Raw genomic sequence first — 26,535 nt, 5'->3', positions numbered from 1 at the left:
TGAGCAGAAAAATAGTATGGGCACCACGGGAGGTAACGTAGGACATTCCATCCCGCGTGTTTGCCACCCTCGCCTTCGGCTCGGGTAACAATTTTACACGCCGCACGCAATTTCTTACTTTTCCTCCCTTGGGACACAAATAACTATTTCTTCCCTGCTATGAGGGATGAAACTCATTTTTATTACTTAGTGCCACATATTTTATTGCTAGTATAAAATATGAACACAATGAATGACATATGAAAATAATATACACTCGATTAGAATTTCCTTATAGTCGATTACCATCGATTATAAAGAAATTGATAGCGGCAAAGGGATTAGTAGTTTTTTGTAGATGATCATTAGACGCGTCGTGTCGTTAATACCGTCATTAAAACGAGACGCAATCCACTAGTCTGACTTCTCTTTCGACTACACTTTACGATCGTAGCTCAATCCGCTTTACAAGCAACCTACAAGAAACATAATGTCAAGAGACTTATAAATACATTGTTTAAATTAATCCATCGACGTTATCAAATTCTATATATAAACAAGTAATCCAATCGCGATACCGCGGCACGAACGGAAATTGCATTATCTAATTACGAGTAATTATTCCTTATCAAGTAATTACAGAAACATGGATTGTTTGTTTCATTCACAAGCGAACCTGCGCGGGCGATCGTTGTCTATTTATGTTTGTACATTGTATTTGTAGAATGAGTAATTGAAATAGAATTTTGAGTTTGTGTTGTGTTGAGAAGATGGGAATCATGAAACGTGAGTGTTTTTTTTATCACGTCGATGGGGCGGACACATTTTAGAAAAAGGTTCTGTGGGCAGTACAATAAAAATAACGGCCAAGTGCGAGTCGGGCTCGTGCAGAAAGGGTTCCGTACCATTATCTATAAAAACCACAAAAAAACATGTTGTATGGGAGCTTCTTAAAAAAATATTTTATTATGTTTTTTAGTATTTGTTGTTGTAGCGGTAACAGAAATATCATCATCTGTGAACATTTCAACTGTCTAACTATCTCAGTTCATGAGATACAGCCTGGTGACAGACGGACAGATGGACTGACGGACATCGGAGTCTTAATAATAGGGTCCCGTTTTACCCTTTGGGTACGGAACCCTAAAAATTAACGACTCTGGTATATGTACTAGTTATTTCCCGGTTTTCTTATTGGTGTTTCAATAAGTGATTTTTTTTATCCCACTTGTACGTCATCATCTTCCTCGCGTTGGTCCGGCATTGCTACGGCCCGTGGGAGAGCCTGGTCCGTTTAACAACTAATCCCAAGAATTGGCATTGACATTAGTTTTATAGCACTTGAACATGTGCAGCAAAAAATTAGCTTTTGATTGTCTTAACTTTGCGATGTCTACAGGAACAACGCGAACGAGTGAAGCATACAATAAAATGTGTATGACCCATTTATATTTTATTTACCTTGATGCCTAATTTTGATTTAATTTATTTTAATCTGTAATAATTATTTAAGAAAAAGTTAGCTAAATAACATACAAATAAGCTGGATTGTATTTGGCATTTTACTACGGCTCCGCAAATCTGCAATTTGCCTGTGGAACGTTTGAAAAACCGCAAAATTTCCGCGTGAAAGAATTTCAGAAACTTCTCGTAATTTTGTATTCCTGATTCAAAATGAAAACTTGCTGGAATATTCCAGAACATTGCGATATGTATTTCAAACATTTTGGAAAATTGCTTCAACTTGAACAGCTATACAATAGATAGTAAGGCCTACTTAGGATAGTTAGGTTACTGATGTATATATACGTTGCGGAAATATTTCAAAAAGTTCTTAAAAGTTCTCAGAAATTTCAATAAAGTTTACAGGAGACAAACTTTCACTTAGGAAATGGAAATGTTCGAGTACCATACAAAATTGTAACATGTTTCCGAAATTTTACTCAACTTTTAACTGTCAAATCTAAAACAACTTAAGTATACACGCCACGAACGATCAAACGTCCTCGCATAGAAAGACGTGTTGAGGGCTACGCAAATCATGGAAGGTGTCAGTATTATCGGTCACAATTGAATGAAAATAGGATTAATAAGACGTAGTAAGCGATTTTTTTTTTTTTTTGTATTGATAAAAATGTTTACATGACATTACAGTTGAACCAATGCGTCACGAAACTTAAACTAACAGCAATAATAATTATAAGTATTAACAATTATAAAACAATAATGGCACATGAGCACATGATGACAGTTGAGCACCTAGCATCCATCGCCTCACAGAATCTCAAGCAATGACTATACACTGCCGCCCATCGCCAAGCAAATAGATCGCATTCAGGCGTCGATGCCAGGAGCGCATTGAGCAGTGAGAGGGCGCGGGGCAGCAGCGAGTTCCTTCGCGATACGGTGCGCACCGGCGGTACGGCCAACAGGTCGCGTTGTCGTGGTCTGAGGGCCATTCTCGGGACGTCCGGAACAAACAGGCGCACGAGACCAGAAACAACTTCGGGACAGTCTGACTCCCCACGCAAGGCTTGGCATGCCATGACAAGGAGTTGGTAATTCCGCCTGACCTCCAAGGAATTGTACCCGAGGGAGCCGACAAGATACTTTGTCGGGTACAGGTACGGATAGAATCCGAATATTTTTTTATAAAGGAAGCAGTAAAGCATACGTCGACTCGTAGGGGTTCCAAATGATCGACGAAGTCTCCTTACTAGACCATTCTACACCATTTTTATAGCCACCGGGTCATGAAAATCGCGAAGGTTTCGGATTACAAAACCCAGTCTTTGAAAGGAGCTCTTCGCGAGAGAAAAAATATGCTCGTGAAAAGTTAGCCGTGCATCGAACACTACGCCCAGATCCTTGACGGAAAAGACACGATTTATCGGCTCTGACCCCAGTATATAATGCCCATATATAGCGGAACGAAAGCGGCAAAATGTACACACACAACACTTGACTGGGTTGAAATGAAGTTTATTGTGCATACTCCACCGAAACACCAGGTCGATGTCCTCCTGTAACGTCTCGCAATCAGTTCTTTGCTCAATCCTGTATACCAGTTTCAGATCATCAGCATACAAGAGACATTGAGCCGCCCGAAGAACTGATTTGAGATCGTTAATCATGATGCCGAAAAACAAGGGTCCCAAGATGGAGCCCTGACTCACGCCGGACCGGGTGTGGTAAGGAGTCGAGACAAAACAGCCATGTCGGACGAATTACTACCGATCGCGCAGATAGTTGGCAAAAAAGGCTAGTAGCTTGGGAGAGAAACCAATTTCATCAAGTTTCCTAAGCAGCACATCGTTATCCACGCGATCGAAAGCCTTCAAGAAATCGAAATAAATGAAATCGACCTGAACACCTTTGTCAAGATGCTGAGCAAGGTTTTCAGTCAGTATCAACAGATTCGTGTTGACCGAACGACTTGACCGAAAGCCATGCTGCGCGTCACACAAAAAGGGCCGAACCTGGGAAGATAGAATCCGGTGAAGTATGGACTCAAACAGCTTGCCAAGGGTGGGAAGAACGGCTATGGGTCTGTAATTCTCAACGACGGAAGTGTCACCCGCCTTCGGGATCGGCCTCATTCTAGACACCTTCCAACTTCGAGGATATGACCCAGAAGCGATATGTCACTATAAGCGAAAAAAAATGTGACAACCAAACTTCGCTCAGTAAATTAGGTCATAGGTTAGTAAGCGGCTGGTATGAGCAAAGTCATAATAAACGGATTCCAGTTTCCACTGTACCACAAAGTAAATAGCGGCGGCGCGCGCCGGAGCAGAGAGTCCGCTCAGTACAAAGTGCCATTTTCGCCGCACGCACAAAGACGTGACATTTACGCACACAGACGTTAAATTTACAGGCGTTCTCGGGCACTCTCGGGCAGAGCTTAGTCAGGCTGTCCGCGCGTTGCTCACTTGACGTCCCCGCAGGTACCTACTGACATGTACATCAAAATGCAGTCTCTAAGGAATGTAAACATGATAAGATGTGTGTATAAACGAATCGATGTATGTATGTCTGTAAACTTATATTACCTACTCCTTTTTAAAATTCGAAATTAATACAGAAGCAACCCTAGTGAGTCGGGCAAGTTTAGGTATGTATTTTCAAGAACGGCGATAACGGACCTTCTGTTTATTTTTTATTTTGTGACTGTACATCCTTTGCCTTTTGACCTTTGGGCAAAAATAGAACGTGCGAAATAGATTTAACAGCGATTCCATACTGGGAATTCAATAAAGTGGAGAAGATAAATAGAGCGTATCAAAACCAATAGGAAACTCACAAATGATCACTTTATTGCCTATTATCGTAAAATAAACCTGTCACTGTCACTCACAACGACACAGAAAGAGACAGCGGTCTTTCACTACAAAAAGACTGGATGCCAACCGGCAATTTGTGAATTTCCTCCATATAATTAGTGCATTTTTATCTCACGCCATCTTAGGAACGGTGGAACTTGCAACTTTCGCAAACTCGCATTTCACTCAAATCACCAAACACAAATTGAGCGCTATTGCTATACTCTTAAAATTTATATTTAAAGCAAACGCGTAAGTTGATAAGAGTGTTTAATACATCGTGTTATAATTTCCTGCATACGCTTTACAAACATTATGTCATATTGAGAAATTGTTGCTCCATATTGCAATTATGCCAATTATGTAAAACTAATTTACTCGTACGCACTTTGAGGCACGCAATGCGGGTATAAAGACTATTTATTGGGTTTTACAGCGGTTTTATCGTGTCAAAATGCTCGTAATATTAGATAAGGAGTAAACGATTACATGGTTTGAATTTGCTAGGCATCTATATCCTTAACCCACGAGTAGAGGAACGGCAGGAAAAATGGAAAGAAAAAATTATAATAAGAGGGGTATCAGTCTCATTCGACCGAAACTTCAATCCGTACGGCCCGATTCGAAGAATGATTAACGGCCCGATTCGAAGCATGATTAAGAGATGCTTAAGATCTTGGAAAGAGATTTAAAAGATCGATAACTAAACGACATGTTGACGTTGATTTCGATTCCGCTGTGATCCCAATAAGATCTATCTACATTTCTAACGTCAAAGTGACATTGGTTGCCTGAGTCAGGCTGCTTCTGTTAATTATACGACATACAAACGATATTTAAACGAAAACTTATCTAAACCTGAACTTATCGTTATCGTATCTCATTCTTCGAATCGGGCCGATAGACCGTTATACTGTTAACTTATACATTTTTAAATATTACTATACTTATAGAAATGTAAAAACGTAGATTTAAGAATGTTGCAGTGCCCTAACAGCTAGGGTGTCATGTACCTGCTAACGTATTTATTGTAACACCTGTATTTTTGAACATGACAGCAATAAAGAAATATGAATATGAATAACCGTACTATGGTGCCCCTGTTTGAAATTTACTTGAAACCATAAAAATAAACGAGCGTAAAACATATCACATTAATGTCATAATGTGGTTAAATCAAAGTTATGACACAGTTTTATGAATAAAAGGAATGTCTGCTTTAATTATCGTAAATGTTCATGTTTTCATACATATTTCATTTCGTTGACTGTTTTATCAAGATTTACTTTAAACTATAAAAGTTAATGTGCTTAAACTACTTATACCGTAACGCACGTTAACAGAGACATTGTTTTTAATAATGTTATATTTATTTTTCTTAAAGCCTCTACACACGTTGCAACAACTGGCTTGCGATTTTAAATAGTTTGCGAAACGAATTATATGATCAGAATACGCGTTAAAAGTACAAATCTTCTATTCTCAAAGAGTTTAAAATAGTAGATTATTAACCAAGGGATGAAAGGCACTCGTCATTTCTGCGGACGCAGCAATTTGGCGCTCGAACGCAGTGAGAGCGCTAATAGTCCAAGGCTGAAATGATGCCTTTCACCCGAGTAAAACACTCTATCCGTATTTAGAATACGAGGAAAGTAAAATACATGTGTTTTTTTTTTAAACAAGACTAAGTATAATTTTTTATAGCATTTCTTGAGGGCACTTAGAGCCTGGGCTCTATTCCACTAAACACTACACTATACTACACTAAGTATCTGTCACCCTGGGGTGACAGATACTTTTGGCGCGTTGTTTTATACGCCACTATAAATGGACTGTAACTACTTATCATGCGAAATTCAAAATATTTACTTAGCATGCGATTAAATATTTAGTTTGTATGTACATTCTGTTGTTTAATAGTTAAATCAAAACCTTAGACAAATTCGGTAATTTTCCAGGCAAAATTCAAACATAACAATAAACAATACCAAATCGTAAATGTTTGACAGCAATTGGACCTACTTTTTCACGTAAAAGTGACATAAGTACAGAAGCCCTAGTGTACATTTATTCGATAGCGTGACGTGACGTACGCGTTTGCGTTAAATCTCATTTTGTATGGGATTTAGAAACAGCGCGCCAAGCGGAATGTTTTGGAAACTCAAAATCCCATACAAAATGAGACTTAACGAAAACGCGTACGTCACGTTTCGCTATCGTATAAATTTACACTAGGGGTACCGATCCCCAGTAATAATCCATACTAATATTATAATACGACAGTGTGTAAGTATGTCTGGCTGTCTGTTACCTTACCTTACCTCTTCACGCTATAAAACTGCTGAAAGGTTTTAGTTGACATTTGGTACAATGATGAAATGAGTTCCGAGGAAGGCCAATGGACATGACATTTTTATCCCAGAAACTATCCCTTAAGGGAGTGAAAATGGGGGTGGAAGTTTGTATCCCCATACAATAACCGCTGAACTGATTTAAGTAAGAGGGGGTGAAAAGGGGACTGAAAATTTGTATGGCGAATCCACAATTTAAAGAAAGGACTAAGTACCTATATATAAGTAAAAGGACTAAGTTAAAGACTTTTATCATTTATCTTTTCGCGAGAAATAAAGAATGTTTATCATATTTGAGTAATTAGCCGTGCCTTAAGGGGTGAAAACGGTGTGGAAGTTTGTATGGGAAATCAATAAAAATCAGATTGGATAAAAAATAAAATAAGCTATCCAAATTACCTACCAATTTCACGTAAACGAAGCCACGGGCAAAAGCTAGTTCTTTATAAATTTTAAACTTTTTACCCCGGAATTCTTCTAAGGAGATAAAATATCTCTATTCAGTACAGATTGACGTACACAAACTTAGTATTGTTTCCAAGGCACCTTGTAATTGAGCGCGCTCAGAAACATAATGGCAGACCAATTAGCGGCATAATACCGTAATCAGCCTGATTGAGGCAATAACAATTAAACCTACATAATAATTGATTACGAGAACAGGCCAAATTACACGCAGATGATAGTTGTACGACAATGTTACATTTTTACTCGTATATATTTTATAAATAAATTTATATGATTTATAAATAAATCTTAGTTTTACGTTCACTAACGACCCGCCCCAGCTTCGCACGGGTTGCAGAAAATCTCAAGAAATGTATAGGTACACATACCCCCCTTATTCATAAACGTCTACTAAAGTTACGAAGCCGCTAATAATCGTTTGTCCCTTTCCATCATACCAATACGTCGGAAAGGGACAAACGATTATTAGCGGCATCGTAACTTTAGTAGACGTTTATGAATAAGGTGGTTAAACCTTCCTCCATAATCACTATATTCATAGGTGAAAACCCTCATGAAAAATCGTTAAGTAGTTTTTCGCAAACATACAGACCGACAGACGGGGCAACAGGCTTTGTTTTATAAGTTGAAGTGATAGTAAAAGTCAAGTTACTAGTATTTTTATTCTTAGGGCCTGGTACAAAATGTCCAAGTAAAGTATTGAATAACGCAGCGGCTTACGTGAGCGAATAACTCGCGAATGCAACGCGGTGCGGCGCGGCGCGGCGGCCCAACGGCATTCGCGTTCACAACGAGATCGTCCACGTAGGACACTTCCATAGGTATCAAAGGATTGAATTCACCCGCGCCGTGCCGCTTCGCGTTCGCGAGTTATTCACTCACGTAAGCCGCTGCGTTAATAAACTGCCAGATAAAACTTCATGCAAAAATTAGCACTTTTTCCACCAGTTGAACTTATTTGATGATTGTAAAACACCAACTGTGATTTTATTTGTTAGATAAGTGGCAAGTAGCTTGTTTAGGAATTTAGTTGGACATTGTGAGACAGGCCCTAAAGGTGACGTTCGGGTATCAATTGCAGCTGCATTACTGATAAGGCGTAGTTATTGTCGCCGCTGTATCTGTCATATTCCGACATTTTATTTTATTTTTAAATACACAAAAAATGGACAGTACAAGTTGTTCCCACACTGCTTGTGTTTATTTTGTATTCCCTTCATGCACTTCGCATATAGCCAATAATCAGTCCCATAATGCAACAAAGTATCGGTGGCCTTCATCTAGTTAGTGAAACTTAGGATGCACCGAGGCTACACTTAATTAGGTCTTAACTAGGGCATCGGTTGATTGGCTCAGTTATTACTTACTTATGTACGCAGTACTTAATTTAATTTAGTGCTACATTTTTTACCGTTACTACTCAATTCAACTTATGTGTTGAATATTAGGTACGTATATTTTGCTATAGTCGATTACAACGAAACATTACTGGTATTAAAATACGTTGACAAATAAACATTTTTCTTGCATAAACTTCCTTAAACTTTTTTTTTATATATCAATCATTTAATAAATATAAAAGCGGCCAAGTGCGAGTCGGACTCGCCCATGAAGGGTTCCGTACCATTTATGACGTATTAAACTAGCACTAACGACCACGGAGCAAAGCCTCGGACAGACAGACAGACAGACAGACAGACAGACGGACATGGCGAAACTATAAAGGTTCCGTTTTATGCCATTTGGCTACGGAACCCTAAAAAACTACTTACTAGATCTCGTTCAAACCAATTTTCGGTGGAAGTTTGCATGGTAATGTATGTCATATATTTTTTTTAGATTTTTCATTCTGTTATTTTAGAAGTTACAGGGGGGGGGGGGGCACACATTTTACCACTTTGGAAGTGTCTCTCGCGCAAACTATTCAGTTTAGAACAAAATGATATTAGAAACCTCAATATCATTTTTAGAGACCTATCCATAGATACCCCACACGCATGGGTTTGATGAAAAAAGATTTTTTGAGTTTCAGTTCTAAGTATGGGGAACCCCCAAAATGTATTGTTTTTTTTCTATGTTTGTGTAAAAATCCTAATGCGGTTCATAGAATACATCTACTTACCAAGTTTGAACAGTATAGCTCTTATAGTTTCGGAAAAAAGTGGCGGTGACATAATCGGACAGACAGACGGACATGACGAATCTATAAGGGTTCCGTTTTTTGCCATTTGGCTACGGAACCCTAAAAACGAATTAAGTATCTTCAAATCCCTCCTTTAGTTTTGAGATATATTAGGTGCGTTTGAGCACAAAAATATCAACAATATGCAGCAGTAAAAATATTTAATCTTATGTTTTTTAGGGTTCCGTAGCCAAATGGCATAAAACGGAACCCTTATAGTTTCGCCATGTCCGTCTGTCTGTCTGTCTGTCTGTCTGTCTGTCCGAGGCTTTGCTCCGTGGTCGTTAGTGCTAGAAAGCTGAAATTTGGCATGGATATATAAATCAATAAAGCCGACAAAGTCGTACAATAAAATCTAAAAATTTAATTTTTTTTAGGGTACCTCCCCTACACGTAAAGTGGGGGTGAATTTTTTTTTTCGCTTCAACCCTAGAGTGTGGGGTATCGTTGGAAAGGTCTTTCAAAACTAATAGGGGTTTTCAAGAAACATTTTTTGATAAAATGAATATATTCTGAGATAATCGCTCCGAAAGAAAAAAAAAATGTGTCCCCCCCCCCTCTAACTTTTGAACCATAGGTCCAAAAAATATGAAAAAAATCGTGGAAGTAGAGCTTAAGAAAGACATTAAATGAAAACTATAGCGGACATGATCAGTTTAGCTGTTTTTGAGTTATCGCAAAAAGTTTTCCCTTCATAGTAAAAAGACTTACTTTAATTAGGTACTGATTATGCAAATTTGCCTATTTGTTTAACTCGGGTGAAAGCTACAGTTTCATCCCTTGGTTAACAATTTACTATACTTTAAGCTCCAGTTTAGCTTATTGTGACGGAAGAGTAACTACGGAACCCTACACTGAGCGTGGCCCGACATGCTCTTGGCCGGTTATTGGTTATATTGTTTAGTTAACTCTCAATACGCGTTATTGTATTTTTTTAATAAATGTAACGAATCGAATGTTACCATAGTTTGAGATATTTAAAAGAAACTTAAATTTTAAAAGTTGGAGGTCTTGTATTTTTTTTATTGTGATACATTGCTCATTTTCTATCTATTTAACTACATTTTGTTTTATAATTCAACATGTGTAAACAACCTTGTTGTGGTAGATAGATGCAACAAACAAATGACAGATAGTGGACATACAGTCCACTCCACGCACGAGCGCCGAGGAATCTTAAGGCAGCCTTGCTTACCCACACACCTGGGCTCTCGATGGTCGTACACTACACACCCTGCTGCTTCCTCAGGCCTAAGAATACTCCCAAATAGGAGATCTAAACATTCATAAATCATAATAATAACAATTGATGTGACTCGACTGAGTAGGTATTTCAATTACCTACCAAAGTACCAAATAATATTTTTTATCTATATATAAGTAGGTATTATAATAGGACATTATTACACAAATTGACTAAGCTCCATACATAGAAAACACGCTCTCACTGTGAGTACGTGCTCATTGTACATAAATGGCCATTTGCCCACACCAGGATTTGAATTTGAACCCAGGAGCATCGGTTTCATAGGCAGGGCAACTTCATACTAGGCCACGCCGGTAGTTAAATAAAGGTTTGATCTTGCAGTTCTTGCAATCATTGCCGTAAGTAATGATGTTATTAATTATAAAAAATACCATAGAATACTAAAGAATTTTAAAGAATAAAACCATAATTTCCTTGACTACGGGAAAACAAAGTCCTCAATTAAGAAAACAGTAATTAGTAATTACACAATGACTGCAAGTAATCATGGCTCGGAAATATTATAATTATAACTGACAACGTGACGACTATATACGGGAAAACGTTAATCCCCTTGAACAAGTGTTCATTATTTTAAAAAAATCCGTTTCGGAAATGGGGATTGTAAAATTTCTACGGCCAGTACGGATATGCAACAAGTGGGTTATAGATAAATACCTTAAAACTATCATACATATTATAAAAATATATTTTAAAAAGAAACACTACAAATCACATTATGGTTGCGATGCATTACGCAACCCCGCAGTGTCGGAGCCGGCCGCGGAACCGCCGGAACTTGACACCCTTCGGCCAAAACTGAGGGTCGTGTCTATGTGACAGTGTGATAAAATGGTGCCGGTCACATTCTCTCTAGAGGTGTTAATAAAAAGTGACGGTTATTTTATCGTGTAGATAAAGCCATCCATTATACGCCTGCTGTAATATTTGTTATTCATTTAATATTGTTTACAAATCGACATTCACCCGTCAGCGTAGTGCATACCGCAGGATTTGCAGGGAATCATAAATTAAATCTGTGTACTATGTTACCTTGCAAAAGGTCCGGTAACGTGTGTTAAAAAATCGGATTTTAGTGGAAACGCGTTTTTTTTAGTTAAAAATAGTTCTTTTGCATTTAGTACAGTGAATACGCTTTTCATTAGTAAAAACTAGTTTGCTTTTGACCTTGAACTAGTTTTAACTGGGATTTTTCGTCAAGACTATTTTTTGCAAAATGCCTTGGTGAAAACTAGTTTTCATTTATTATTAGTATTAGAAATATTTTTGTGTATAAATAGATTGTGTAAGCATAGACTAAAGTATTACCAGTCAATCTATAACCATTTGGCCCGCTTTATGAATTACCCCATTGACGTCTAAGTAATCAATGCACGTGTCAGTAAGTGGCAGTTTGGTCTGCATTACGCTCATAATTGTCAGTTGAGGTGCTTAATTGTCAGTGAGGGAATCAATTTGTTAGTTAATTTATCGACTTGCGTGACTGTTGAGTGAGGGTTTTGAGGCAATTATTTACTTAGAATGACGAGATTTTTATATTAAGACCAGTCAGTGATTATTTCTGACACAAGAGGACCTTTTTTCATAGGCGAAGATCCTTTTTGGATCACTGAGCCAGCCAATAAAGTAAGTGTTTTATTACTACTAATTCGTACATCAAGGTGCAAGACGTCGAATACGTCATAATAACCAAGTTAAAATGGAGCTGTTGCCAGGCAGAGAGATAGCAGGTGGGCCAAAATGTTAACGGAATGGTGGCCGCTTTCAGATGAAAGGAGTGTGGCGTCCGTTGGCTCGTAGGGTGGACGACATTCGGAAGATTGCGGGTCACTCCTGGATGAGATAGGCTCTCTGGCCACGGCAAGTGGCGTATTAGAAGAGAGGCCTTTACTCAGCAGTGTGCTGTCATGATGATGATGGCAAATTTGTATACCTATTAAAGGAAAAATGAAAAATGGTGCCGTTAAAATATAACATTTTTATGGTATAGATGTCGCTATCCGTAAACAAAAAGGAAGGGATTGAAAGATTCGTATGCTTCTTGTAAGCTTCCGTAGTTTCGTTGACTAAAAGCGATCGGTGTTACGAAAGATCATAAGTTCGAGTCTTGCCGGAAGCGGTTTTCCAATTGTAGTATTGATTCCTATTATATTATCGCAGAAGCATCTTAAGTCCGCCTTTTTTACCTACTGTAAGATTTAATTTTGTGCATTAAATGTTAAATATTACTTATGTATATGAGTACTTGACGATAATTATCGGATTCTTATCATTACCTTACTATTTAATTTGTCACTTGGAATGATAATATTAAAATCCCCCAGATATTGTGATCCATATTAAATCTAATTATCACGACCACGCCATCATCACATTATCATTAACACCTGATGTTAACTTCCTTGTACACGATTTTTTTCAAGCCTCTGTTAGACATGTCTTTATCTCATAGCATAAGTTATTTTGATAAAAAAATTGCGGGCGGGCTAAAACCCGAGGGTCTCGACGATGACGTCGCGATACATTTGTTTTAGGACCACCCCATACTAGTGTCTCCCGAGCGTCAGCGTCTAGTCAACTCTATGGCTGCTGCTCGATGCAACGTTGAAGCGACGCGATTTTCCAAAGCGCTGACTAGAAGCCGACGCTCAAAGGACGCTAGTGTAGGGTGGCCCTTAACCAATGACCGTTCATTGGTCGGCGTCAGCGTCAAGCGTGCACGCTCAAAACGTGAGTTTCGTGGCGGGGGCGTAGAGTCGAACCAAGCTGCCTTTACATGGCATTTACATTAGCAAAGTGTGGCCATGTCATACTTAATGTCGAATTTCTATGAGAATATGCCGTTTACATTGACAAGACTTCACTTTGTTCTGTACATGTCGGTTGTAAAGTTAGCTTAAATGGACTCTTGTGTGCTTGAGGTCAATGATATGGCAGATTTTCTTATCTACCATAGAGAAATAAATAACATAGAGTGCACTTAACATTTTCGTAGACGACATCTAGCATCGAGTAGTGGAATTATCAGTACTGCTACTTGACAATAGACATTGCGACGAAAAAAAAGTCTAATGCTGAACAATTTTCAGCTAATATTAATTATAACCGAATTAACCGGGACTTTATTTTCAACTCCTTCAGCTCGTAATATTAGTTGTAAATTGTTGAACAATACAATTTTCGTCAGTCGCAACACTTGAGATATCTAGTGTCAAGTAGCGGTACTAATAATTCCGCTACTCGATGCTAGATATCGACTAGAATAATAAGCGAAAGTAGCGAAAATAATAAGCGTTTTGGCACCAAAACTGATATATGGTGTGAGCACTCTGTGGTACTTATTTTTCTAAGGATCTACCATGTCTACTTCATCATTGTATTTAATCACAACCTTCTCTTTCAGAATACTACACCCCAGACTACCAACCACAAAAGTTCAGCATGGGCATCTCCGACCCTCCTAAAGACGATTCTCCCCGAACCACGCCCGAGCTCACCCGAACGCCCGACCTTAGGACGGACCAGTCTCCCCCGACTGCCCCGCCAGGGTCCGCAGACAGTGATGATGCTGATGAGTTCGCACCTAAGAGAAAGCAGAGGAGATACAGGACGACGTTCACTAGCTTTCAGTTGGAGGAGCTGGAGAAGGCGTTTTCGAGGACGCATTACCCTGATGTGTTTACTAGGTGAGTTTAAACTTAATTATCAATTTTTTAGAATGCTTCTCCAAAATACTTTAGAAAAGGAAAGTTAATAATGAAGTGATTTACCATAGCCCAAACCCTCTCGCACATGAGAGGAGGCCTGTGGCTAGCAGTGGGCACTATTCTTATTATTCTATTACCTCCCTACAAAGGTACTGCCGGTACTGGAGTCTGTCTAAGCTAACTCGGGCAGAGGGAAGTGTCTGATAACATAGAGTATGGTAGTACTATTTTAATCGTCATATATCATAGAAATTTGAAAATTTTAACATCTTTGTGATCTTACGTACAAACCATGAAGACCCGCTCCCGCCCCTTTGTAGTAAAAGTGAGACATGTTCACCGCTATCAGACTTACAATGTGCCAAAACATCCACACAAATATAATGAGCAAAAACTATACACTTAAGGCTAGTCATACACGCAAAATTGGCTCAAAACTAGTTATACATTACAATTATTTTAAGTAGCATTACTATACTAAAATGTCCACACTATTCAACACTATGGTCTCAAAGTCATGTCTTGGGAGTACTGGACCCCAAGCTGGTGGTAGAGAAAAGCCATATTCTCTATTAAAGTTTGGATATTTCTTAATCTCAATGGCCTCATGAAACACTATGGGAATATATTCCAGAAATCTTCCTACGAATAAATCGCTTCTCCTTGCCGCGAACCTGAGCTATTTTTGAACGTATATTAAATTCATTACACGCTATATAATCCGTCTAATAGGTTTATTCCATACATAATGTAAGTTTTAATTTTGTTCCAGGGAAGAGCTGGCCATGAAAATTGGATTAACCGAAGCTAGAATACAAGTAAGTACCCATTATTCCTACAAAACAGTAAACTTAATACCTAACCGGCAACGTAAACTTAACAAAGTACAAATTACTACAAATTAAATAATTACAGATGAAAATCCAGTGCGGCCAACATTAGCTGCAAATTATAGTTCTTTTACTTCAAACCCAATTTTATTCCAAAATGAACCATATTATGTTTAGGTTAAGATTGAAGTTGCAATGGATGTGGTACGCTTCCCAGGGTTTCAAGGACTTGTCACTACAACCTCTAATCAGACCGGACCGAATCGAATGAGACATAGACACTGAGATAACTATAATAAAAGTTGGCGAATGTTGTCTGTGGTCTTAGTTGGAGAAGGTATTTGAGGTCACAAATTACTTACCCGACTGTGGGAAATAAAGTCGAACCAAACTAAGTATGCATGGCATTTACAATGACAAAGTGTGGAAATGTCATCCGTAATGTCAAATTTCTATGAAAATATTACGTTTATAATGATACTGCCACACTATTCACAAGCCTTATTGTGCTTACTATGGGACTTAATCAATTTGTGTAATAATGTAATATAATATTTATTTATTTATTCAAGTCAGTGCAAAGTTTTTGTCGTGTGTTAGGTACTACATTAGCGTCGAATTACTGAAGATGATGAATTATTATATGTATAGGACATATGTTATAATATAAGGAACATCTACCCTCATCTGTTATTTATTTGCCATAAGAAATAAATGATAGATAATATTCACATTGACACATGGCAAATAGATTGCCTAGTAAAATTGCGTACGGACAATTTTTTTTATAGAGGTCTAACTCTAACTCTAGAATCCGACGATCGGAAGACGCTAGTGAGGGATCTCTTATAGTCCTTGTTTTTATAAAGATACCTCCTCCATTGCATTACGCTTCAATGGTTCCGGTAATAAGCGACCGAGAACTATTTATTTACGAATAATCGACGCGATTACTCGAATACAAATCGATTCGACACTGAACAATAATATCGAGCACACAAATACCTCGTATTCAATATGACATGTAATTTACTTCTAGATTGTTGATGAGTAACTGAATTGAATATATTAGATCCCTACCTACCATTTAATACTCGTACTATAAATAAATGCGAAAGTAATCTATCTGTCTGTTTGTTACTTCTTCGCGCTTAAACCACTGAACCGATTTAGAAGAGGTATGGAGATAGGTCGGTGTCAAAAGTGACGTGTCTTCAAACAAAATCGTCACTTTTGACACTGACATATCCGATCCATATCGTATCTAGACCTTATATTTGACGTATGTTAAAGTTCGAATGGGGCCGATATTTGAGGTTTGGGTAAGGACGTAGGGCCTAGCTACCTAGTTTTTATCAATTATCATTCCACGCAGACGAAATCACAGGCAAAAGCTAAGTTATTACAGTTCTTCATTATTGTCATCCTGTATAATTATCAAACAATGAATATTCTGCATTAATACATTATTTTTTACCTTTATTTTATGGCGAGATTCTATTCGATTGATGGGATTCTATTTTCTAGGCTTTTATAATAGGTTCTGCGAGCTTGGGTATAATTATTCGTTGTCATTTGACATTAATTAACATCGTCCTCAGACGAGACGTTCGGAAACTATTTATTTTTTGTAATTTTTTGTGATAAATTTCCATCCTCATGGCTAAAAGAATACTAGGATAAGTGGCCGTGCAATGTGTTATTTAAGTGTATTTAAATAACATCGTCCAAGTCCATAGCTGTTTAAACAATAGCATAACATTCAAATGAGGCATACAAATAAAGTTAAGGGATAAGTAGTTTTATAATTAATGAAAGATGGACACAATAACGACCAGTTTTTCCAAAGTTTTTATTTTATTTTTGTTTGCTTCGTTGTTAAATAGTAAGTAGTATAGTAACGTCTTATTTAAGTAAAAATAGTATGTATCTTCAGAGGTTTATCCATATTGTAATTACCAAAGGCAGATAAAAAAGTATCAGGATTTCTCAACTAAGCATCTGGTATCATATGCAATCGCTTAATGCGTTGTCTGGACCTATGGTCTGGACGATCATTTGCAGCACTATAAAAAAAGGCGAGGAAGTCTGATTTTCACGTCTTTCTTTTAATTAGATGACTTTTTTAGCATCCGAAGACGTTGGCGAGGCTGACCTATACAATATAATATAATCTGTCAACTCGTCAATAAATGAGAGCCCACAAGATTAGATTTTTCAACTAAATACCTATAAAATGCATTCCGATACTAGTGAGAACGTATACTTACTTTTGAGACTAAACGTCTCCTCACAGTGAACTCGACAGAAAGCGAGATGAGCATAGTGCTCGGCCGCCAACCTATAAGTAATTTGCAACAGTAATGTGGAGTAGTGTTCTGACGCGCTCTGAGGTAGTGTTTTAAAATGCGCTCAATTAATTAGCAGGAAGATCTAAAGCCAACCAAGGCCATTTAAAGGCACACCAGAGAGTGGAATAGCTACACTCTGGAATAACGCATATTAAATATGTCTACTCCAGAGGCCTCTCGCTGTGGCCAAATCGGTAAGAACTTCAGGAGAATCATATGCGTATACTGCCGGTATCGGATTGTAATCGCGCGGCTGTCAAACGCGCGGTTCTCCACAAAAACGCACAGTATGTAAAAACCCCAAGCCCTAACAGTATTCTTTAGCGATACAGCAATCCTACGTACAAGTTAATTTGTCCGGAAACGCGGCTAACTGCTCAACTTGCTTGTAATTGTGCGGAATGCTGCGCAAAAAGTCCAGGTGCCGGCTGTAATGGCTTAACAACGCATTACCTTAATGGCTTGCGAGCCCTTAAGATCACGCATTGGCTGAACATGGCTTTTTGTAGCCGCATTCATTAGAAAAACGAGTGAGGATGCTCCATAGTTTGGAACCCGTACCACTTGGCGCACTGGCCAATTAGCGCACTGTATTAATAAATAAATATTTGGAGACAATCTTACACAGATCGACCTACCTCCAACCAAACTAAGCAAAGCTTGTCCTATGGTTACTAGGCAACAATATACCTACTTATATAAATAAATGCATACTTAGGTTAAATAGATAACAACCATAACTCAGAAAGAAATATTACTCGTAGTGATAGGCACACAACACAAACAAATGCCTTAACCGCGATTCGAACCCGGATCCTCCAGCTTCGTAGGCAGGGCCTACCGACAAAACTAGGAGGCTGTTAAACCCTAAGCCGCCGGTCCGGTTCGAAGGACCAGCTCCCTTAGGAGCAACAGGATTTGCGAACCTCTGAATAAGGAAATGGTGCAAGTTACAAATAAAGGGTTTTTGTAGCTTTTCATTGTATTGTCAATAGCAAAACAAGTAACGATGCTACGAACTAGCAGCCTGCCTAAGGCCTAAGTGGCCGAAAAGGACGTGTTATAAAGACATATCTCCAAACTAACAATGCGTATATATAGTAATAACTATCCAAATCAATACTTCAACTCAAAACCCTTGGTCCTTATACAAATATGTTTATAATCAAGCGATTTTTTAAATATATGTGAACAAAATGAGAGGCTAAGACATTAGTATTTGATTGAGCGTCATTTTACGTGCCCAAGAGAGTCAGGAGTCAGATGTAACGATCACCACTGATGGCCCAATTTAGACAACAAGCGGTTTTAAACGATGCCATTACTACTGAGTTGATGTTCTTTTATGATGTATTATATGTGTAAAATAGTTTATGGGGGGCTATTATTTATAGTCCATTATCGTATTAGATATGATAATAATACGTTAAACATTAAGAGTCATTGCCTGAATGATAATAACTTTAACTGGGGACTATTTTTCAGAGCTTATATGCTAAATATTTCCTTAATAAGGTGACGATTAACCTGGAAAAGATCGCTCTTAAGCAATAAGACCCCTTTTGTTACTTCTATCCAATTGTGTCTGTTGATGTATTGCAAGCTGTAAGAGTTGTGAAATAATAGTATACGATACAAGTGCGAAAAATAGGAAATTGGCAACCAGTGACGATAAATTAAAACACGACCGAAAGGAGTGTTTTAAACTGACACGAGTCGCGAATTACCTATTCGCACATGTATCGTACCATGTTTAAAGTACATATGGCCCCTAAAATTTTCGATATAGTTACGTAATGTGCTAATTATCGCAATAGTGCGGGAAAGTAGCACCATATGTACTGTAAAGAATATTGTATTGTATTGTATATTTCCTTAAAGTTTCTATTTGATGGGTTTAATCAGAACGATTATCCAAAACATGAATTTCTATTTTCGACACTAGGCACCTACTTCTAGAAAAAGATAGACCTCTTACGCCATTATTATTAAAGCCCTTAATAGGCACCGAATTATAAATACCAAGTTTCAGCCATAACGAATCAAAAACGAGTCACAAACTTAATGAATCCAAAGCCACACGGTTCCAGAAAACTAAGGCCTTAATCTTAACCGTTTATGCGCCACGCCTATCATGGGTGACGCGCCATCGTAAGCTTTATTGTATTGCATGAAGGTTAATATTACACTGTAACCGTGCCCATCTGTGGCCGTCTTTAGCGGTCAAAGGGTTAAGGACCATTACGGCGGGGCCTTTTTATAGCGCATTCCACACACAACCAATTACAACATTTATACATTCGCGGGCTTCAACACCGTATGAAGTCATATTTATAATATCGGCCATTGTTTTTTCCACCCCCACTCAAAGAAAATCCAACCTTTATGCTTTAGAAATAGGGTAGAAAATTGAGTGAGAGTTTAGGTCGCAAACAAAGCAGAATTTCTTGTTTAACACAGCATCCGTTAAATCATCGACATTTTAACTGCTAACATTTCCAACTCATATATAACTTTCTTTATGCATTGAAATCTAAACCTTAAATTTAGTAGTGCAAAGGTTGATTTTTCAATAAACTAAAACTGCATGATAGGAGTTTTAATAGTTAATAGTGGATTCACAGAAACGCGTTTAACAGTTTTTACTCGTACGCATTTATCATAAGTGAATTAATTTAAATTGCCATAAAATAACAGTTTACATAATGACGGTACTGTTTCGTATAATTTTGACTCATAAATATGTAACACTCATATTGTAGAGGATATTGGTGAATGGTTTTTAATCAGGCTTTATTACGATTTATTGATAATTGAAGTAAAATTAACTACAAGTAGAAGTAGTTCAGGAGTGTGATTTTCAAACTGGGGGCATGGGTTCGATTCTCAGCTCATAGTTACCTACCAATCGTTTCATGAAACTTATAGGCCAATTCGAGTTTAAGTTATTCGATCTGTTTTCGATATAATACTGATCTGTCAGTGTCAAAAATGACGTTTTTAAATGAGCCAGCTGTGTGGCTGTCACTCGTCGTCTCGAAGAGTCTATTTTTTAGGCCCTGGAAGAGGCTATGGCTGCGACTCCACGACCAAAGGGTTGCGTTACTGCAAACGCCGTAAATATGTGGTTGTTTCAACTTGTTTGAGAGACTAGGGGGGCTCGCCAATCGGAACCAGGCATATGCTCAGTTCGCGCCGCGAGGCCTACACCAATATTGGTATATGTCGCTTTAAAATATGTCTAACGGCCGCTTTAAATTATTAAGACACGTTTAAGATCTTTAAAAGATTGATAACTTAACGACATGTCAAAATGAACGTTTACTTCGATCCCAATAAGATCTATCTCCGAGATTTCGAACGTCAAAATGACATTAGTTGGCCGAATCGAGCTGCCTCTGTCAATTATACGATATACAAGCGATATCTAAATGAGAACTTATCTAAACCAGAACTTATCGTTATCGTACCTTATTCTTCGAATCGGGCTGTAAAGCAATTAAATACTGCATTGCAGCTGGTTGCAGAAACAATGACGAAAATACTGCCCATACATAAGGATATATATAATATGTCCAAAGGCATACGTATAATACGGCAAAGTTTAGCCACGTTCGGTATACCTAAACAGGGGTTTTATTATACAGTGAACCTTCTGTACGTAGTACTATTATTCTATTATTATTCTGTGTCGAAAATTCAAAATAATGTATGGAAATAGCCACATGACTTTTTAGCATCTGTAATCCCGATGCATTTTTTCTTTTCTTGGTGTTCGTCGATGTATGATTGTCATCTTGGCTAGCCCCCAGCATATGCTCCGCCAGCACTCAGTGGCAAAATCGCTTAGTTAGAAAAATTTAAATATAATTATATTATAACCTACCTTGGTTGTCTCTTTTTGGTAAATAATTTTCATATGAAATGAGTTCTTCATATGATAATTAAATTAGCATATTAAAATGCTAAAAGCTAAACCAATTTTATATTGTCCTGTAACCATTCAATATACCAACCTACCTACCTACCTACCTAATACCTACTTTATTAAAAGGGATTCAATTTGAAAAACATCTGTTAATTAACATTTAAACCGTTTATACACAACCTTATTAAAGTGAATAAAGCGTTGATTAAACTTTTAATTAAAATCGAATAAATGGTCATTTTTATGTGGCGACAAATAAACACATTTATACTGTTTCGCATTTACAACTGACGTTCGAATTCAGACTGCAAAAGCATTACTGCCGACGGCATTGCTAGCGCAAATGTCAAAATTCCGGACAACGATGTTGACATTTGCGGCAGTAATGAATGAATGAAAATCTTTATTTTAGGCAACTAGTGGCCCATAGATAAATACCTTAAAACTAACATACACATTATAACAATATATTTTCAAACGAAACACTACAAATCACATTATGGTTGCGATTCATTACGCAACCCCGCAGTGTCGGAGCCGGCCGCGGAACCGCCGGAACTTGACACCCTTCGGCCAAAACTACTCCTCGCGCTTGTGTTGTTTGAATGTCGCGCTGCAATACTCCAGCAGTAATGATGTTACAGTCTGAATCCGAATGTGACCTTTATTAGGTACAGTCGCCGTCGATTTAAAATACCAACATTTTAAATCGCTTTTTTCTACTGACGGAAATGGCTTGACAGACTATATATCGGAGCGGCCAGTCTCACAAATTATGCCTCTATTGTCGAGATGCATACCTAGATATTTCTTAAGTATAGTTTGGCAAGCCGTTTCCGTCATCGTCAGTATAAAAAGGCGGCGACTTTAAAAAAGTAAGGGCGAAGATTTAGGCTTTCATAGAAAGTTTGAATTTCGCACCTTTTTGTACTAACACCGTGACCACGAGCATGTGACATTAGTTGCCAATCCATGCTAATAAAAATAAAAATCAGCCAAGAGCATGTGGGGCCATGCTCAGTGTAGGGTTTCGTAATTACCATCCTGTCAAAATAGGCCAAACGAGGGTTATTAATTAGTAAGTATCATGTAGGTAGATGCATAAGGGAGTAGCTTTCGCAGCGCTTTGTACGTCTTTTTAGTAAGAAGAGCAGATTTATGCAATACCTACCTCAAAAACGGCTAGACCGATCATGTTCGCTATAGTTTTCATTGAAGGTATTTACTTAGCTTTTGTGTCACGATTTTTTCATATTTTTTGTTCAAAAGTTATTTGGGAGTGCTATTTTCCTAAAATATTAACTTTATCAAAAAATTGTTTGTGGAGACCCTTAATCGTTTTAAAAGACCTATCCAACGATACCCCACACTACTTATTGGATCAAAGCAAGTGACTTTTTTCCAAAAATATCATTTTGTATGGGATACCTTCTAGTTTTTATTTTACCGTTCTGTAGCCAATGTAGCCATGCATGATTTATGTATCCATACCAAATTTCAGCTTTCTCGCAATAACGATCACGGAGCAAAGCCGCGGACGGACGGACAGGCGGACATGGCGAAACTATAATGGTTTCTAGATGACTACGAAACCCTAAAAATACAAAGTAACTTTTTCTATCTGTTACCTCTTCACGCTTAAACCGCTGAACCGATTGAGATGAAATTTGGTAAAGAGATTTTGGTATTGGTTCCATAGTAAAAGTTGCTCAGTATGACTTATATATTCACCCCGTAAATTATTGCAGGTGACTAAATAAACACCCCTTTATAAATAACTCAACAAGCACATATTACCTTGTTACAGGTATGGTTCCAAAACCGCAGAGCAAAATGGCGGAAGCAAGAGAAAGTGGGGCCGCAGGCGCATCCCTACAACCCCTATTTGGGAGGCGCGGGGGGCGCCCCTCCCCCTTCTGTGGTGGCGTCTATGCCCAACCCCTTCTCGCAGCTGGGGTTTGGGTTCAGGAAGCCTTTTGACACCAATGCGCTGGCGTCTTTTAGGTAAGTCTCATCGTCAAATCAGACAAATATCGACAGATTTTCACGTTTCTTTTCTTCTTTTTGTCGGTTGATAAGTTCCCCTCGCGTCTTACTGGCGTTATCTAATTTTAATAACTTAATTTCTCTAATTTCTAATTTTAATAAATTTTAATTTTATTTTAAACAAATTTTTTTTTTTTTTTTTTTAATAACAGGATATCAATTGGATCTGGATTAGATATGAATTGATCTCATGTATATCCTGTTATGAAAATTAGAATACGCCTGTTCGGCGGGTAGCGACTTACAAGAAGTAAGATTGCTACCCCTTTACTACTTAAGATGACTTTGCATAAACTGCTGACAGAACCCATTGCTCCCAGCAGTTTTTAAAAATTCGTAGTGCTTTTTTTACATAACAACATGGTTGGCAAAATAATTATAAGCAAAAGCCTTTCTCTAGTAAATCCATCGTTTCGAAACTATTTTTGCACAATAGCTATTAACATGAAGATTGCGTCTAAAAAGGCATAATGTTATTTTAGATCGAACTCATCGATTATTTTTCTTTTTATTAAAAATAGCAATTCAATAACAATGACATCCGGGAGCTCGGGCCAGCACAGCCGTCCGCTTACTGCTTTTTTTGTAGTAATTAAGTACATATTTAAGGAAATCCATCTGCCAAACATATCTGGGAAACTAATTTGTCAGTAGAAAAAAATGAGGCAAATTTAAAAATTGTAGACGCGAAGTATTATCTCCCATGCTTAGTCCCATATTAATCCCATGCAATTTTGAGTTTTACGCTTTCAGACAAATTGATTTGTCAGACTTTATATACAATTTTCATCAAGAAAAGAACTAAATAAACACGACACGCGGATGTTATTTGGGATAATCCTCTTTATCAAAAACCATTGAATGAATTGATATGAGAATTATTGATAAAGCTGTAATCTTAATTGGTGGAAGGAATCTAAGAGGATTATTAGATTTATTAGTGATTTACTGTAGTAATCAATTTGTAATCTTCGTAATTAACATTAACAGATAACAAACAGAAGTGCTATAAATAATGTATGTATGTAGTAAAATGAGTATATGTAAACGCAAATGTGGCTTAAATTATTCTCAAGCCCACTTCAACGGAACATCGCTATAACTATATTAAAAAATATTAAATAAAATTATTTTGTCAACAGATACGGCAGCACACCAATGCTAGGAGCACAATACCTCGGCGCGCCTCTCCCCCGACCCCCACTCTTCGGCGCCCCCCCTCTACACCTCTGCCCCTCCATTCCACTCCCTTCTAGCCGGCCTTGCGCCCCCTAGAAGATCACCCGACCCGCCACCAGTTTCGCCCCCTATCTCGCCAGGCAGTGAATCCCCCCCAACGGCTCCAGAAGTAGAAAGAAGAAGCTCGAGCATAGCAGCTTTAAGAATGGCCGCGAGAGAACATGAGATTAGGTTAGAGATGCTGAGGCAGCGACACCACTCGGATATGATCAGTTGAAACTAGGATTTTTGATCCAGTGCTAAGACCCAATGGTAATCGATTCACAAATCGCTATATATTATAGTTCGTATAACATGCTGGTGGAAGGAAACCAGAGATTGTTAAATGTATTCATGTGCAAAAATTAAGACGGAGGTGATAGGAGAGATGTGCGGGAATCAACCAATATCAACCATTGGTTGTAATCCAGTGGAGGGGAGAAGAGAACGTTTCCTCTCATCTCCGCCTCAGTGAAAATACAGCCTTGAAGATTATGAAAGATGTACTATATGTTTGAGTAAAATGTGATGCTTTGTTCGCTGAAAAGATCGTCAATACTTTTTTGTATACTACGTCGGTGGCAAACAAGCATACGGCCCGCCTGATGGTAAGCAGTATCTGTAGCCTATGTACGCTTGCAACTCCAGAGGAGTTACATGCGCGTTGCCGACCCTAACCCCCTCCCCTCCTCGTTGAGCTCTGGCAAACCTTACTCATCGGCAGGAACACAACACTGTATGGAAAAAAAATGTTTTGTTTGTTTTTCTCGATGTCGCAGATTCCACGTGATCCATTTTCATTACTCGTCAGTGTATTTAGATAGTAAATTAGGCACAAAACTTTATCTTTATATGATTGGATGTAAATGAGCTCTCTTTTAGTTGAAATTGTATTGTTATACGAACGTGTGTAAATCGGTCTTGAATGTAAAATTAGTAAAAAGTATTAGCTAGGCTGTAAGGTAATATAAAGAATGTACTTAAATCTCCGTCCACGTTAGACCTTATTGTTATTTATTGTAATGTAAGATACTTAAAGTAATGCCTTAATGTCTCAATTAAATATTTATAGTTAATATACTATTATTTGTAAGGGATCAAACAAGGAATGGTTTTATTATTATTTGAGCAATATTTTATTTATATAAAAGGTGATATTTTTTTTATACCGAGTTTCGATGAATCAGAACTACTTAGCTAGAATGGTCAACATAAAAAAAACATGTGCAAGTGAACTAAACAATAATTTAATTATTAACAAATGGTTTAAATTTACTAGCAAAATAAAATAATAACGGTTATACATTCTTTAAGATATATTTTTATCTTTCACTGCAAACTAACAAAACTTAAAGTTTGTAAGTTAAATTATCAATTGTAATTTGTATTATTATAAATAGCACCAAAGAATTCTGTTGTATTAATTATCCAGTAATAAAAAACGAAACTTAAACATGACTAGTGTTTACTGTACATTATGTATTGTTTGTTATTTTAAATGAAAATGAAAATATCGACCTATCACGTACAATAAAATTAATTGAAAATATTTTCTGTGTTTAAAATTGCCTTCCTAGCCCCATTTACATAAAAATCGTAATTAAAATAACAATAAATAACATAAATAACGCCGAAAAGGACAAATCCAGTAAGTAACTACTTAGACTTGGCTCACAAGATAACTGCCCAATAGTCGTTTCAGCGAACGGTCTCATAGCGAAGAGTCTCAACCAACAAAGAGATTCTCGTTAAGTGGCTGGCTCAGGGGTCTATTTGTATTTTATTTTTATATCCTTATCATAAAAGACTGCTGACTAAGTAGAAAACAAATTCCTTAACCTAGCCCTTGACGGCCCCCGACCCCACGGCAGACCAAAAAAGCGATG

The 26,535-nt window shown here is 37.7% G+C and overlaps 1 protein-coding gene across 1 annotated transcript in view; it reads left to right on the top strand.

Moving 5' to 3' along the window:
• The window catches only part of LOC133517579 (homeobox protein aristaless-like), a 123,255-nt gene extending 97,056 nt beyond the window's left edge, over positions 1-26,199 (top strand). Inside the window, 5 exon segments of the mRNA XM_061850902.1 lie at positions 13,973-14,255; positions 15,049-15,094; positions 23,193-23,389; positions 24,574-24,646; positions 24,648-26,199. Of these exon segments, the coding sequence (XP_061706886.1) occupies positions 13,973-14,255; positions 15,049-15,094; positions 23,193-23,389; positions 24,574-24,646; positions 24,648-24,887 (839 nt within the window). The 3' untranslated portion in view covers positions 24,888-26,199.
• The last annotated feature ends 336 nt before the right edge of the window (positions 26,200-26,535 follow it).

This window comes from Cydia pomonella, chromosome 5 (genome assembly GCF_033807575.1).
Source record: "Cydia pomonella isolate Wapato2018A chromosome 5, ilCydPomo1, whole genome shotgun sequence".
In the NCBI taxonomy this organism is placed as follows: domain Eukaryota; kingdom Metazoa; phylum Arthropoda; class Insecta; order Lepidoptera; family Tortricidae; genus Cydia; species Cydia pomonella.
Note: the sequence above shows the minus strand (reverse complement) of the source record. Positions and strands in the feature narration are given on the sequence as shown.